The sequence below is a fragment of the Marmota monax genome, unplaced genomic scaffold (assembly GCF_021218885.2).
Source record: "Marmota monax isolate L192 unplaced genomic scaffold, Marmota_monax_Labrador192_F-V1.1 WCK01_AAM20220418_F8-fsc00014, whole genome shotgun sequence".
Classification (NCBI taxonomy): domain Eukaryota; kingdom Metazoa; phylum Chordata; class Mammalia; order Rodentia; family Sciuridae; genus Marmota; species Marmota monax.
This window is the reverse complement of record NW_026695222.1, coordinates 7,553,640-7,570,012: the sequence shown is the minus strand read 5'-3', so window position 1 is coordinate 7,570,012 and position 16,373 is coordinate 7,553,640. Positions and strand designations below refer to the sequence as shown.

Sequence of the window (16,373 nt, the reverse complement as noted above, 5' to 3'; positions counted from 1 at the left end):
GGGAACTTGAGAATTGAGACTGAGGTGGGAGTACACCATTTTGTATCCTCTGATTTTTAAAATTATGAGTATATATTATGTTTGGAGGGGTGGGAGAAATCACAAATGGTAGATAGATTCAAAGACTCCACATTTGAAGGAACAGCAGGTCCCATAATCCCTAGCTGTGCCTTCTATTTTTAAAACCATCACTTCCTTTTTCATTTTCCCTGAACGACCATCTAGTACTGTCTCGTTAGCAGGAATCTTTCCCTCAGCTAGGTAGTGAAGTCACAAAACAGACCGAGTCATGCACACACTCTCAGCAGAACTGCCCGCACATGCACACAGCCTCAACTACACGTTTTTAGATTTGGAGGTGTGTGTGTGTGTGTGTGTGTGTGTGTGTTGGGGGGGGGGGGGGGGGGGACGGGAAACAAGCTTGAGCAATCTAAACCAGACCCCCTACCTCTCCCGGCGTCGCAGATCTACACTACCTTCCGTCACCCCTTTCCTTCCACCGCCTTACTCCCCACCCCCGCTCCAGACCTCGGAGCCTGGACTGGCGTAAATTTCCGCCTACTTGCGCCACCGCCCTGGGGGCTGCCTGATGACGTCAGGGCTGAGCGAGGGGGGTGCCTCCTTCTGGCTGCCCGCCTCTCCCAGGACTTGCGGCCCCCGCCAGCCCTTTAAAAGAGCTTGGCCTGCGCCAAACGCGCCACACCGCGGGGACCAGGACGCACAGCTGGTTTCCCGAGGCATCTCCATCTCGCCTTCCTTCGGCACCTCGCCTCCCTGGTCCAGCCGCATCCTTTTTCCGCGAAGGTTTTGGGCGAGTGGGGCCATGCAGCCGGCGGTGCTTCTCAGCATCCTGGGAGCCGCGGTGCTGGCGGGTGAGTGGGCGCGGTGGGCCCTTCAGCACCGCGGACAGCGCCAGCCCCGTTGTCCCCGCAGCTCCGGGCGTCCTGGCTGGCGAATAATGGGAATCAGGGAGGGTTAAGTGTAAGATTTCTCCCTTTACTTGAGGTTATTCATTTCTTCCCGTCCCTGGTTGTTTCCCTTAGATTATCCACCCCCGCCAGTGCTCCCCTCTGACTTGGAAAAGCCAGAGGATTCCCTAGCCCAGCCAGGAGAGTCTCGGTTTTGTCATGTGTGGTTTTCCAGGTAGCTAGAAAGGGAGAAAGCGTGCCGCAAACCCCACATTTTTTGCTCACTTTAAAGATGTCACACTCTCTCTGCTGGTCTAGAAAGTCGTTGTTGAGGTCTGGATTCTGTATTTGTTTTGACTTTTTATAGCCAGGTGACTACAGAGAGGTGGAAATTATGTAGTATGATATTAGTTGGCACCTGAATAATTTATTTTATTATTATGACTATTACTTCGTAAACAATTAGGTAAAACTGAGTTCCATATGCATAAAAGATAAACCTTTTTCTTAACATGTTTATATGTATGTTCACATATATGTGTGTACACATTTAATATATTTCTGCAGTATGCTTTTTTCATATCTGGAGAGAGGAGATTTCACATTCAGTTAATCCATTTTTAAGTTATGAATGGAAGCTGCACTAGACCTTTGTACTCCAGGAAAATAACTAGAGTATTTAATAATCACAAAAGTGTCTCTGGAGTAGTGGAAAATATTTTGTTTTAGTCAGGTTGGGAAGATGAAAATTTTAAGTAGTAGATATTTGATAGTTTTTCTTTATGTGTGGAAGATTGTGGGTTCCTCTTTCAAACTACTCTGAACCTCAGAGAAATGATCTTGGAAGATTCAAAGTTGTGTGTGTGTGTGTGTGTGTGTGTGTGTGTGTGTGTTTTGAAGTAAAGTCCAAATGGATAATCAGTCTATTGAGAAGTAAGTATACCACCACCAAATTAAAATAGAGGTTTTCTTTAGCTGTTTTGATGACCTATCGGAAATTATTTTCTTCTGAGGTTGATATTCCTGTCTAGAATTGAGATATTGAATATTCATAGCTATACCCATATCCATGAGTATGAAACTCTTATCGACAGCAATTTCTGTGTCAAAAAAAATGTTGAGACAAAATTAAAGCCAATGGTAATTTATTTTATTGGAAACTACATGCATTCAGGATTTTCTAAAATCTTTGTCATTCTTGCAAATTGCTAATAAATGTTCTCAATTTAATTAAAGGAAACCAAATGAATAATTTAGAATTCTTTATGGTCAAAATATTTTTAAAAAGTAATTGCATAAGAGGACAAAAAAATGCTATCTATTGTGTTATAAACTAAAAAAGTGACATTTGTGGGACTTAAATAAGTGGGATCAACTATGATGATAAAATACTTACAGATCTTTCATATAAGAGAATATTGTAATCAAGGTTCATATGTTAATAGCAGCTAAAATGGAGTCATAATATTATTTTTAAATGTCTGTTAAGCTCTAATTCACACATCACAAAATCCACTCTTTTAAAGTGTATAATTCAATGGCTCATAGTATATTTACAGACCATGTGATTATTACCAATATCAAATTTGAGAACATTTTCATCACCCCCAAAAAATAACCCAAATCCCATTAGCAATCATCTCCCCAATCCCCCTCCCACACTCCTGGCAATGAGACATCATATCCTTCAATTGGAGTATGTTATTTGGAAAAATCACAGGGCTGAGGGGAAACCTCAGAAAGCCATCTAGTTCATTTTCTACCCTTAAGAGCATCTAGAGGAAGTTCCACAACTGTCTATGGTAACTTTTGTGCATTTTAAAAATTAATGTAAGTGAAGTAGCCACATGATCACCATCTAGGTAAGATGGTTTCTGGCATCTAGAGTTTGATTGACTTTCATTTTAGGAGGAACTTTGAGGTCTTTGTAGCTTATTAGCAGAAGAGCTTGCCTAATCTGTTTTGCAGTTGTATTTTCAATCTGGAATCAAGCCTTAATAGTCTTATGCAACATTAACATTTTAGAAGTTATTCTCAGACTTATTATATTATTATATTATTTGGTATAATTTTTAACCATTTGATTACTTTTAACATGAGCATTAGATTGTTTTATCTTTTGAGCTCTTAGGATCTTACTTTCTACAAAACTAAGTTTAACTACATCATTTTGGCTATCATTTCATTGTCACAGATTCTATTGGAAGAAATACATTGACACTTATACGTCTCTCCAAATGTATAATGTACTTACACAAATGGAGTCTAGCTCCTTTCCATCAAAAAGAGTCTGAAGACATTAATACCCTTTGTGCATATATGATTACATGACCGGTGCAATTCTACATCATGTACAACCAGAAGAATGAGAAATTATACCCCATTATGTATGAGGTGTCAAAAAACATTCTGCTGTCATATATATCTAATTAGAACTTAAATATATTTAAAAAAATAAAATAAAGAGTATGAAGAGCTTCAATTAGGGAAACAGGGCTGTTCTGTAATGTCATATGCAAACCCCAATTGTCTAGAATATTGAAGAAACATATCCCCCTCCATCTGATAACTGTTAATACTTTGGTAATGTCAGTAGTTAATAAAAGCATCTATTTTACATTTATGAAAGAAGACAGAAGTATTAGCCTGAAGCTGTGTTACCAGAGAAGGTTTACTAAAGCTGAATTTTTAAAAAGGCAACTTCTAGTGTATTAGGAGAGTAATTCTTTCAGTTAGTTCTTTCCAGAGGATTTTATAGCTTTCAATGAAAAGAGAAAGTGCCAGAGTAAGTAAGTATACCAAATAACAACCATTTGGTCTATAAAAGAATAGCCCAGAATATTGGATCCTGGGTACTAAAGGTTGGTCATTGAGATCTGGTGTGACCTGTATTGTAAGAATAAATCAGGGTCTTCATAGCTTGTTAGGCACTTCTCAAACATTTTTAAATAATTCTAATAATCTGGGCAATTTGGGGCCTCTTGAAACACTTTGGGTAGATCCCAGGCCCTGCTTTGTAAAGAGAAACTCAGTAAAGTAAGCAAATGAAATAGGTGTTTTATTTCTAGGCTGAACCCAATGATATGTAATTGATTGGATGAGGATGGATTGATGTTTAAAGAGGCTTGGGGAACAAAGCATTTTGGAAGGAAAGGTCTAGTTACTGGTCACAAATAAACTACATATGAGTAGCTCCCATGTTTGGTGTCTGAGGGTTTTGCTCCAGCTAGTTCTTCTTTAGTTTCAGAGACCTAGAATAAATTTCTGTACTGTGTCTTTCATCATAATACCAGGAGTGCCAGAAGAACTGTAGAGATGGACCTACATGTAAAAAAAGCATTGAGCTTCTCCAATGGAAAGGGCACAGGCAAGTTAAAGATAAAAGTGAAAGATAAAAGAATCAAAGCAGCATTGAGAGAGAAAAAATGGCACTGGAAAATTTAAATTACCTGAAGCACTTCCTACGAGTTTTTAAAGCAGTCAAACTCTTGTGAAATTTGATATACATAAAATTAAAATTTTCTCCTTTTAAAATATTCGCATAAACCTATTGTTAAACATCAATTTGCATATGATATTATGAGCTCCATCCTGTACTGGGAGAACTTGATACTTCCCACGTTCTTGACATGCTTATAGATAATAGAAAGAAAAGGAAACACAACATTGATAGGGATGCATAAGCAAACTTGTTCAGAAAAAGACCTTGGGTTAAAAAAAAAAAGCACATGTGGGAATTATTACCCAATGATAATGTTTTTGTAAAGTTAGTTTGAGGGAGGATATTTTATTGGGAACAAGCATAGGAAGAGAGAACAACAGATTGGTACTCATAGGGTATTGAGGAGGGTATATCTTAGACTATATTTTTAGTTTTAAATTTTTTAACTGAAATATATAGAAAACTGCAGGAATCATGAGTATACATCTTAATAAACTTTTTGCAAAGTTAGGACAACTGTGTCACCAGCATCCAGATCAAGAAATGAAACATTACCAAAACCCAAGAAGCTCCTCTTATTTTTGTTCTGGATTTGATCTATTCTAGATTTCTTATAGCATTCATTTTCAAAAGTTTGAAGCATTGCTCAGGAAAAACAACTATGTGTGTATGTGTATGTGTACATGTGCAGTTGGGGCAATTGTGGCCACTGTAGCAGTTGTCCCCAGCCATCTGCACTCTGCTCAGTTCTGACTCTGTCCTTCTCTCCAAGTAATGTGGGGTGACTTGGGGAGTATGGGTGTATGGCTTCCAAAAATCAACTCAAACCAATTTTTTCCCCACTCTTTTTCCTCCTTCAAAGCTGTCAGCTCTGTGCCAGTGGATAGCAGGAACCACAGTGAAGAGATGGTAAGTCAAATGTCAGTTGATTCTAGCTTCTCCTGCTCTTTAGCATACCAAACCCAACACAGTGTTACAAAGCCAGGTTTTCATCCATGAGAGAATGGTGACAAGGGATGCCCCTCCCGCACTGAGCTCCTACATCCTCTAGGGAAGGTTTAGCAACTCTGAGATAACTGTGTCATCATAACATTTTCCTTCTGACCTGTTCAGGAAAGGAGTTTATTTCCCTTCTCAGGGTAATCACAATTCAGTGACTTCTTCCATCATTCTGGTGTAGGGGCTTAAGGGCTTCATCTAGGTACTGTGAATCTGTTTCCCTGCATTAAGAATCCTGCATCAGTAGTCAAGTCTACCTGACAGCGGTTCTGGGTTGAGTCATCATCCCAATGACACCAGTTTTTCCAACCTGCTTTTGTGTCCTCCCCCACTACTCTAGGTGACTCGATGTATCATTGAGGTCCTCTCCAATGCTCTATCAAAGTCCAACATTCCATCCATCACCCCTGAGTGCCGGCAAATTCTGAAGAAGAGTAAGTATACCATGCTGCAGGCAGACCAGCATCTCTGCAGTGATTCTTACTGCTGCTCCCTCCACCTCACCTACAGATGAGCCCAGGGCATAAGGCAGGAGGAGAAATAGTGTTGATTGACCAGATTAGTACCTGGGGATACGGAGATATGACTTCTATTCTCTGCTGTACCACTTGGTAACTGGGTGACCACAAGGGAAGACCCTTTGTCTCCCTATGTTTATTTCTTCAAAGTAAAATGAGGGAGATGAGCTCAAAGATGATCTTTGAGATGTTTATCAGTTCTTAAATTCCTTGGTTTCATATTTTAAAAACACATCTTCATTTGGGTGGAAGGAGCTGTGGGAAGTACTTCTTTTGTGATTAGATGAGGAGGGGTTTGGGGAGATGCTAGATGATAAAAGTGCAGACCTAGATTTAAAAATCACTTTGCCCTCTACTTTTCCAACGGTGAGAAGTTAGAAACTTAGAAAGGCAATCCAAAGACTTCTGGCCTGTTTACATAACAAATTAGTTAAGACATTTTAATGCAGAGCTTATTAGAGTGGAAGGTACTGCCAAATGGTACAGTAGTTTCAGTTCTGAAGACTGGAAGGGTTTATAGGGCAGAAGCAAAGCATCCTAATGAGTCAGACTAATGGCCTTCTGAGTCAAGACTGGGATGCTTTCTTTGCACTAAAGAGCTTCTGTGGGAAACAAGATTTGAATAGTGATAGAAGCAGCATTCATTGGGAACTGACATTATGAGATCAATTTTACAAAACTATGCAGTCCTTTTTATGCTTGAAGTCAGACTGAATCAATAAGTGGCCTCTACTTTTAGGTTTTTAGTTGAGCTAGGAACAGTAGTCTGCTGCCTTTAAAATCTTTAAAATATTGCAAGACAACATGCTCTTGCAATTGCTGCATATGAGTTCTCATGCATAGAATGGTAAAAACAAGTATTAGCAATTGGCCCAAAGAGTAACCTGGGTAGCTCAATCTGCCTTTGGGGTTTTCAGGATAACCATGGGAGCCTTGGTCATCAGGGATTCCACAAATAATGGAAGCTTTCCTATCACTCCCAGCCCACATGGCTTTCTTTGAATTTCATGTCAACTTTCCATTCCAGCCATTACAGGAAGTGAGAGCAGAGTGGATCTTCAGCAGGGAATAAAGACTGCTCCTTGGTGCAACCCTATCTTGCTATCTCCCTTTCCCATTGTTTAGTGGATACATGCAGAAGTGAAGGGTCTGTTGTGTAAGGTCAGGATGTAATTATGATTGCTTAGGAAAAGTTATTAGATGTCAGGCTCTGCTTGCCTACCAAAGTCATATGCTTATCCCTCAGGTTGTAAACATATAATTCCAGCTTCTGCCTGTCACTAATTGTGCCCTGAGGTCTTTTGGAATCTATTGAGAGAGCACCAGGGAAAATGGTAAAAACCAAATGACCCATGTCTATAAGAACCTTGAAGATGTGGAGAGTGGCAGAATACTGAGACAGAAAAAGTTTAAGAGTTCTCCAAGGCTACAGCCTCAAAAACCAGTCAGGGCCAGACAAACAGATAATATAAAGAAATAAGGCAGGACAGGAAGTGAGTCACAAATTTGAGATCACATGTCCCTTCCGAGTGGAACATATGTTTCTCAATACTTATCCTTTTGTGGAGAACTATAGACCCTGCTTAAATCTTGCAACTTTTCAAAAGAAGTTACAATTTTTATTTTAATTAATTAATTATTTATTTATTTTTTTGCTGTGCTGGGGGTAGAAGCCGGAGCCTGCTGCATACTAGGCAAGTAAGTGCTCCAGCACTAAGCACCCCCAGCTAAAGTGTGCTCTTTAAGCCACATGCATTTAAATATTACCTCTGAATTCAAATTTACTAAAAATGCTGTTTAGGCCAAATAGAACTCATTTCTGGGCCACCAGTTTGCAACATCTGTCCTATTCTAGTCTTAACTCTCTTGGCAATATATTCTAAGCTAACCAGAAGACCGGTAGAACTTTGGCCAATTTGATGCAAGATTCCTGCATGCCATCTCTGTTCTACCCCAAGCCCATCTCCTCCCACTCTCTTCTCCACATCTCTGAGTCAGCTATGCTCATTGAGCAAATGAGCATTTGGTGAGAAGGAAAGAATCATTGTTTTATGGAGACTTTAGGGAATACATAAACCAATTTCTTAGCAGGTAAAAGGTCTTTCTGACTAAGGTCGATCTCATCATCCTTGCAGCATGGCAAAAGTACAAGGTGCATTTTCCCCTTTTAACTTTAAAGTAAGGGCGAGCTTTACACCTTGGTTTTACAGATTGACAATGACTGTGTGTTGATTACCACAGCCCTTTTCCAATCTCACCTGCGGGGGCTTAGAGCTAAATTTAGGAGGAAGTGGCTAAGCTTCAGGCACAAGCTGCCACAGGCAGTGCACTTTTAACTGAGAAGAAATAAAAATACTTCTGTTCCTGTCACTTAAGACCTGTGTGCACCAGCAGGCCACATGTCCCCTTCCCCTGGAGGCTGAAATCTGTCTGATCTCAGATCAGCTCTCCTTCAGGTGACTCCAAAATGACATCAGCATCTGCCTGTCTCAGCTCAGGATGCTATAACAAATACCATAGGCTAGTTAGCTTGAACAACAAATGGTTATTTCTGGTGTCCAAGATCAAGATGCCTAGTGAGGGCCCACTTCCTGGTTTATAGACAGCTACCTTCTCATTGTGTCCCTGTGTGGGGAAAAGAGATAAATGATCTCTCATGTCTCCCTAATTGGGGGACCAATGCCATCATGAGGGCTCCAACCTCACGATGTAAAATACCTTCTCAAGGCCCCACTTCTTATTACCAGCACATTGGGAATTAGGACTTCAAAAATAACTGAAAGATGAGGACACAAATATTCAGTACCACCCCAAACCTCCCTGTTTATCTGTGCCCACCTGCTAGCCTTGCCTCAATGTCGTACACACCATCATGGACTATTAAAGTTCAAAGAGACCAGTGATGGAAAGGCCAGCCCTCAGGTATCTGGATACGGAAGGTTAGAAACATTCCTATTGACTCATAAACTTGAGAATGTTATTATCATGACAGGCTTGGCTTTAAATAGAGAGGTACAGACTGTCTGCTATTTCTTGAACTTTTTTTTTAATAGAACAGATCAATTTTTTTTCCTTTTGTAAATATCAGCTCAAAATGACTCATCAGTGTCTTTCAGTAGAAAATTAATATGAGCCACAAATATAACTTCTAATTTTCAGGTAGCTATAGTTTTAAGAAGTAAAAATGAAATTAGTTTCAATAGTACATTTTATTTTATCCAAATAGGTTTTATCTAATGTATAATTTTATATATCAAATATATTTGTAATATATTCTCTAATACCTTCAAAATATTATCATTTTCAACATATAATCAGTACGAATTTTTAAAAATATTTCACATTCTTTTTTTTTATATGAAGTCATGGAAATCTGATGTGCACTTTACACATACAACATGTCTTGGTTTGGACAAGTGCTCCATAGTTCAAGGGCTCCACAGCCACAGGGGCAAGTGACTCCCACAATGGAGAGTGGAGATGTTGATGCCAGAGGCCTTGGCTTCAGGCTTTCTATCTGAACTTAGTGAGATAAGTTGAAGTTCAAGTCCTCCCTGCTAACCACTAAGACAATGTTAACTGTGTATATCCTTTCATGGGAGGTACAGACCATCTTGGTTAAGGAAGATCAATAAAAGAACTGTTGATATTTGGAAAAAATGGAAGAGAATAGCAACATATCAGTTAACCATCTACTGTTGACTTGTGAAACAGAAAAACAACTCAGTTTTCTGAAAATTATACTCAACATCTAAGAACATGTGAAGTAGATGTGACCTGAGTGAAGGAAGAAATGGTCCTTTCCATTGCAGTGCCATTTTCTCAGGGAAAAAAAAATATACCCTTATTATCATCAACCACAGTCATGCATTGCTTAACAAAGGGATTCATTCTAAAAAATGCACTGTTAGGCTATTTTCTTGTGGTGAAAACATAGGATGTCCTTATGCAAAATAAGATAGCTATGACATCAGTAGATAAAGTGATCTTATGGGCCCATCATCGTATATTTGGTCCATTGTTGGCTGAAACATCATTATGCAGTCCATAGTTATACTAAGTTAAGTTGCCATTTACTTGCAGGTTGTCTACACAGTTGATTGGATGATCAGGTCGTCAGATAAACAATTAAGTTTTTTTTTTTAATATTTATTTTAGTTTTCGGTGGACACAACATCTTTGTATGTGGTGCTGAGGATTGAACCCGGGCCGCACGCTTGCCAGGCGAGCGCGCTACCGCTTGAGCCACATCCCCAGCCCAACAATTAAGTTTTAAGTCCTCCTTTAATCTTGATATTACCTATTTGGGCTGCCTAACTTTATTTAGCTCAAGTATAGTTAGAACCATTCATGCAATGCTAACTTTTTCAGCCAACTTTGAGGAAATACAGGAAGAATGGTTCTGAATTTTACCACTCTGAGGATCAGAGTCCTCCACATCTGCAAAAAAGAGGAGGTTGGACTGGAAGAATTCTAAGATTTCTTCTAGTTCTACACTCTAATATTTCATAAATCTATCTGGATTTTGATTTGATCATTGACAGTCCCAATAATAAAAGCTGATTGGATATTATGAAAACTTAAAAATATATAGAATTTATTATTAAATTCAAATGTAGTTAAGAAGCTTCCATAGCATTTTAAAAGGAACTGTAGTATGTTTTTTTATTCATTTAAAAATTATCTAAGGGCTGGGGTTTGTCGCGATGGCAAAAGGTATGACTTATGCAGTTAGTGGTGGGAGGGGAGAATGTCCACATGCTTCCGCCCTTTTCAATGCTTTATTCACTCAAATCACTCAATACAATTTCACTCTATAGGTTCTTAATAAAGAAAATGACAATCCTTAAAAAAAAGAGAATGACAATCCTTAATGCTAGGCACTGCAATAGACATAATCAATTCACAGCAAACAATTATAGATTGATTCTCAGCACTGCAAACACACTTAATCATGACAGGCTCATGACAGACATTCCCTCTGCAGGCTAAGCTCAAGTGTCAGATCAAAAGTCTCAAGCCTTAGGCTCTAAGTCCAGCAGATGCACATTCATTCAGACAGTGGTGATCAGGTCAGGAACCAAGGCAGGCTTATCCTGAGATGGAGTGATGGCTGGCTGAGGAGAGGGTCGGTCGTAGGGAGAAGTCGCAGCTCTCATCAGGGTCAAGATGTGGCTATAAAATTTGAGAGTGGTGAGGAAGATGCAGAGGATCAGGCAGATGATGAGAAGAGTTGGGATGTCAGTCCAGGTCCTCATCAGGCTCTCAGCGTGAGGGCATCAGTGTCGGCTGCCTGAGTGTCTGTTCATTTGCTCCATATTTATACTAAATTTGGGGGTTTCTGACCATCCTTTCAATCCCTATCAGCTGCCATCAGATTTCTCAGTGATGTCATTTTCCCTGGGGTTAAAGCATCTGGTCTGGTGGTCCCCACCCTGATTTTCTTGCCTTTCCCCCTTATTGGGGTGAGAATAACATGACAGACTCTGAGCTTTTCAGGGTGAGGAGAAGTGACTTGTTTGTGCTTGAGGACCATACTGGAGGGCTCCGAAGTTGTGCCTGGGGAAACTGCAGGTTTCAAACCTGAGTTTTAAAATGGAGTTGCTTAGGTTCAGGCCTAAGGCCATCCTTACAGGGTTGTGGCTCATTGGTAGAATGCTTGCCTGGCATGTGTGAGGTACTGGGTTCAATCCTCATCACCCCATAAAAATAAATAAAAATTAAAAAGGTATTATGTCCATCTACAACTAAAAAAATTTTTTTAAAGAATTATCTAAATAATTTTTAGGGACCTCAAGATTTGAGGTGATTACTGAGGCTGGTATTTGTTGAACTACAAGCATGACTGATATTATCTTTACTCTTACATTTTCATGGTAGGTGGAAAAGAGGTCCAAGATGAAGAGAAAAGTGAAAATGAAAACACAAAGTTTGAAGTAAGATTGTTAAGAGACCCAGTTGGCACCTTGGAAGCCCACAAGCCCTCCAGTGAGGAGGAAGCAGGAGACCTGGGGGAAGAGGATCCTCAAGGTCCTGCAAGGCCAAACCCAGAGAAGTGGGCAGAGGGAGGCAGGCATAGCAGAGAGGGAGCAGAGGATCCCCAAAGGAGCCCCCACCCTTCCAACAGTCAAGTACCCAAAGAAGCAAAGGCACACCATTCTGAGAAGAGCCAGGGAGAGGATGGAGAGGAGGAAGAGGGAGAGAACTATCAGAAAGGGGAGCGTGGGGAAGAGGCCAGGGAAGGGAAACCCCTTGAAGAGCCAGAAGAGACACAGAATACTTTTCTAAACAAAAGAAACCAGGCTGCAGCCAACAACAAAGAGGAATCAGTGGCCAAATCAGATGCACTCCCTGTTGGGCAGTCTGAGGAGAAGACGCACAGCAAGGAGAAGAGCAGCCAGGAGAGTGAAGAGGAGGTGGGGAGCCAGGAGAAACATCCCCAGGAGTCTGAAAGTCAACCCCAGAGCAGGGAAGAATCTGAGGAGAGCGAGGAAGACACTACCTCTGAGGTAACCAAACGACGCACAAGGCCCAGACACCACCACGGGAGGAGCAGGCCCGATAGGTCCTCTCAGGAAGGGAATCCTCCCTCTGAGGAAAGAGGACACACCCTCGAAGAACCTGAGGAGGCAAAGGTTGGGGAGAAGAAGGACCACCATTCAACCCACTACAGGACTTCAGAGGAGGAACCCGAATATGGGGGAGAAGTGAGGAATTATCCAGGCGTCCAGTCTCCCGAGGACCTGGGTGGGGGGCACTATGGGGGCAGAGGAAGTGAGGAATACAGAGCTTCAAGGCCTCATAGTGCCGAGATCCAGGAGGAGGAGGAAGAGGACAAGAGAAACCCCCCCAGCTCAGAGCTTGACCCCATGGCACACGGATATCGTAAGGAAAGTGAGGAAGAGAGGGGCCGCGAGAGGGGAACAGGACACCATCCCAGAGGCAAAGGAGGGGAACCCGGGGCCTATTTGACTCCTGACACCAGAGAAGAGAAAAGGTTCTTGGGAGAAGCCTATCACCATGTTCCAGAAAGCCAGAGGGATAAGGCCAAGAGGCACCAGCAAGGTGAGTGGCAGGAGCCGGACAGAACTTACCTCAACTATGATGAGGAAGGACTCCAAGGGAAGTGGCCACAGCAGGAGGACCCCAGGGACCTTAGAGAGGACAGGGAGGAAGCGAGTCTACAAGACAAACAATACGCCTCCCATCACACCACTGAGAAGAGGAAGAGACTAGGGGTGCTGTTTAACCCGTACTACGACCCTCTCCAGTGGAAGAGCAGCCGTTTTGAGAGAAAAGACAACGCAGATGACAGTTTTCTGGAAGGGGAAGAGGAAAATGGGCTGACCTTGAGTGAGAAGAATTTCTTCCCAGAATATACCTATGACTGGTGGGAGAAAAAGCCCTTTGCAGATGATGTGAATTGGGGATATGAGAAGAGAAGCTACGCTAGGGCCCCCAAACTGGACCTGAAAAGGCAGTATGACAGAGTGGCCGAGCTGGACCAGCTCCTTCACTACAGGAAGAAGTCCGCTGAGTTTCCCGACTTCTATGACTCTGAGGAACAACAGATGGGCCCGCACCATGAGTCGGAAAATGACAAGGAGACGGCCGACCAGAGAGTTCTGACAGAGGAAGAGGTACACGGTGGAGATTTTTGTTTAAAGTTTATTTACTATGGTCAAGGTTAATATGTTCAACACTAATATGAATGGGGGAGAAACTGGGGAGAATTTGTCACCATGGGAACATAGCCCTAGAAACCAAGTGGAGGCCACTTCTGGGATTGAGTTCACATCCATCCCTACCCACCTCTCTCTAGCGGGGTGTTTCTTAACTCTGTCTGCACAATGGAATCACCTGGTGAGCTTTGAACTTTACCCTATTTGGGATCCACCCTCAGGGTTCTGTTTAATGGATCCTGGGTGCTACCTGGCCATCAGGTGATCCCAGTGTTTAGCCAAGGTTAACAAACACTGTTCTGGTGTCTTTCCTTTAATCATTTGACTGCTCATTCCTGTCTCCCAGCGTCAGGAAAACAGATGATACAGAAATTAGTTACTTTGGTATGTCTTTTTGGTTCATGTCATACTTCAATCAGAAGTTTACATCTGGGAGAGGTAATATGATTGAAGATATACCTACCCAAACAATGCTTCCCACTCCCATTAATATGTTAGTTGGTGCTTCTCAAACTTGAATGTGCATCAGAATCATAAGGGATTTCTAACCCCCAGAGTTTCTGATTCAGTAGGTTTTGGGTGGAACCCCAAAATTTGTGTTTCTGACAAGTCCCTAGGAGATACTGGGAATGCTGATGCTACTGGTCAGGGGACTACACTGTGAGAACCACTGATGTAGGTTGACTTGTGTACCTTGTAGCATATCTAAAATTCATACCCCCTCAAACTATAGCAACATCAATTGATCTGGAACCTCATATTTCCACTTTTTATTTTCCAGGAAAAAGAACTTGAAAATTTGGCTGCAATGGATTTGGAACTACAGAAAATAGCGGAGAAGTTCAGTCAAAGGGGCTGATGGTTATTGGAGCAGTGGTTGGTTTTAAGGAGCAGCAGCCCTGGCATTATCTATTTTCCACCACCGCACTGAAAGACACAATTTATTTATCCAAAGGCAGAAAGTAGAATGTACTACTCATTAAATGTTCGACACAATTGAAAATGTCATTAATTTTTTGCCAAAATGCTATTGAAAATATGAATAGCATGACTTGTAGCATATTCTTTCTTGCAAAGTAGATATGTTAACATGCTTGTGACAATGACTTTGTGCTACTGTCTTTGAAAATATGTTTGTCTCGATTTGAAATAATAAAAGATTCACCTGAGACCCAAAACTTCATGGTCCTCAGCTTCCTTTGGGCTAATTAGGAGGAGTGTGATTTTTAAATCATTCTGTAAATTCTGAAAGATGAAAGGATTTGTTGGTCTTTGGATGTGTAATAGAAAAAATGGAAAACCTTTTGAAGTAAAACAATGCACAAGATCTAAAATGAATGAGATCAGGAAAAAATATCTGCTGCCCCAGCTGAGAGAGATTAGCTAGGCTTGAAGTACCTGTTTTTAACATAATCATAAAATACTACTTTAAAAATCCTATAAACTGGAGGCTGGGGGTTGGGCTATATCTAGCAGTATAGTGCTTGCCTAGCTTGCGGTTAAATCTCCAGCACGGGGGGGGGGGGGGGGGGGGGGGGGGTCAGGTAGAGTGGGGGAAGCAGTATAAAAGAAAAAGCGGCTGATCCTCATTATCAGCTGGGTACAGTGGTATGTGCCTGTAGTACCATCTACTTGGGACCCTGAGGCAGGAAGATTACTTGGGTCTAGGAGTTCAAGGCCAGCTTGGGCAACATTTATTAAAATCCATTTCAAAACAAATAAAAATTCTATAAACTAGAGAGCTCTAGGAGTAGCCAGCCAAGGGCCTCCTGTCCCCCACTACCCTGCCCCTGGCCCCACTGCTAAAAAGAAAGCCTGGATAACAGGAAGAGCCCTGATTGGCACACAGAACATCTGGTCTATTAGACAGTTCCTTGGTCCCTCTCTCATGACATGATTTCTACCCTGTAAGAAGACAGAGCTCTGACTTTGTTACTCTGTAATAGCAGCTGTGAGCCTTTGAGAAAGTGACTTTCCCTCTTTGAATCATCAATGGGACACTTGTCTGGTTGGGTTCTTACAAAATGATACAAGTTCATATAAAACACTCAACAAGGTGACTGGTATGTCAATGGCATAGGAAGTTTTGGATACTACAATTTTTATCCCCGTAGCTTCAAGACAGTTGGACAATTTCCCTTTTACCTTCTATTATTACCTGTCATTTTATTCCTCACCAATGACAGCTTCTGCTTGGCTATTTGTACTGTTTTGCAGTTCAGGTAATGAGCTGTTCTCTGAGAGGTGGAAAATAGATCTGGGGATCACAAGTTGTCTTTTATCCATCTAGGAAGTCTGGTTCCCTTCCTCTGTTAAGAATTGCTTCGCCCCAGCAACTTGGGAGGCTGAGGCAGGAGGATCCCAAGTTCAAAGCCAGCCTAAGCAACATCGATGGTGCTAAGCAACTCAATGAGACCCTGTCTCTAAATAAAATACAAAATAGAGCTGAGGATGTGGCTCAATAGTTGAGTGCCCCTGGGTTCAATCCCAGGTACCAAAAAATAAAATAAAAGAATCGCTTTGCTAATTTAACCAGTTTCTTTCCAGATAAACTTTCAGCGACATACTTTTTCCAGGTGAGTTGCAGTTTTATAATATGGATACAAGTGAACTGGTGCTATGAATTTGACAGCAAATTGTTCTAAACCTGGGCACATACTTCTAGAAGTTTGCTTACTATTTCTCTGCCTGGGATCATTTTTCCCTGGCCATAGAGTCATGACTTTGCAAAGGCCAAGGAGGGGTGCCAGGGAGATTGTGGCTTCTGGAGGTGGCCCTCATAGTGGATAAAGGACTGATATATAAGTATCATACTAGTTTCCAG

The 16,373-nt window shown here is 41.4% G+C and overlaps 1 protein-coding gene across 1 annotated transcript; it reads left to right on the top strand.

Moving 5' to 3' along the window:
- Positions 1–624: 624 nt before the first annotated feature.
- On the top strand, positions 625–14,719 carry Chgb (chromogranin B). Its single transcript, XM_046433752.2, has 5 exons — positions 625–872; positions 5,213–5,259; positions 5,690–5,783; positions 11,748–13,507; positions 14,331–14,719. Exons 1-5 carry the CDS (start codon positions 824–826, stop codon positions 14,406–14,408), a joined length of 2,028 nt encoding a protein of 675 aa, XP_046289708.1. The 5' UTR covers positions 625–823; the 3' UTR covers positions 14,409–14,719.
- Positions 14,720–16,373: the final 1,654 nt, after the last annotated feature.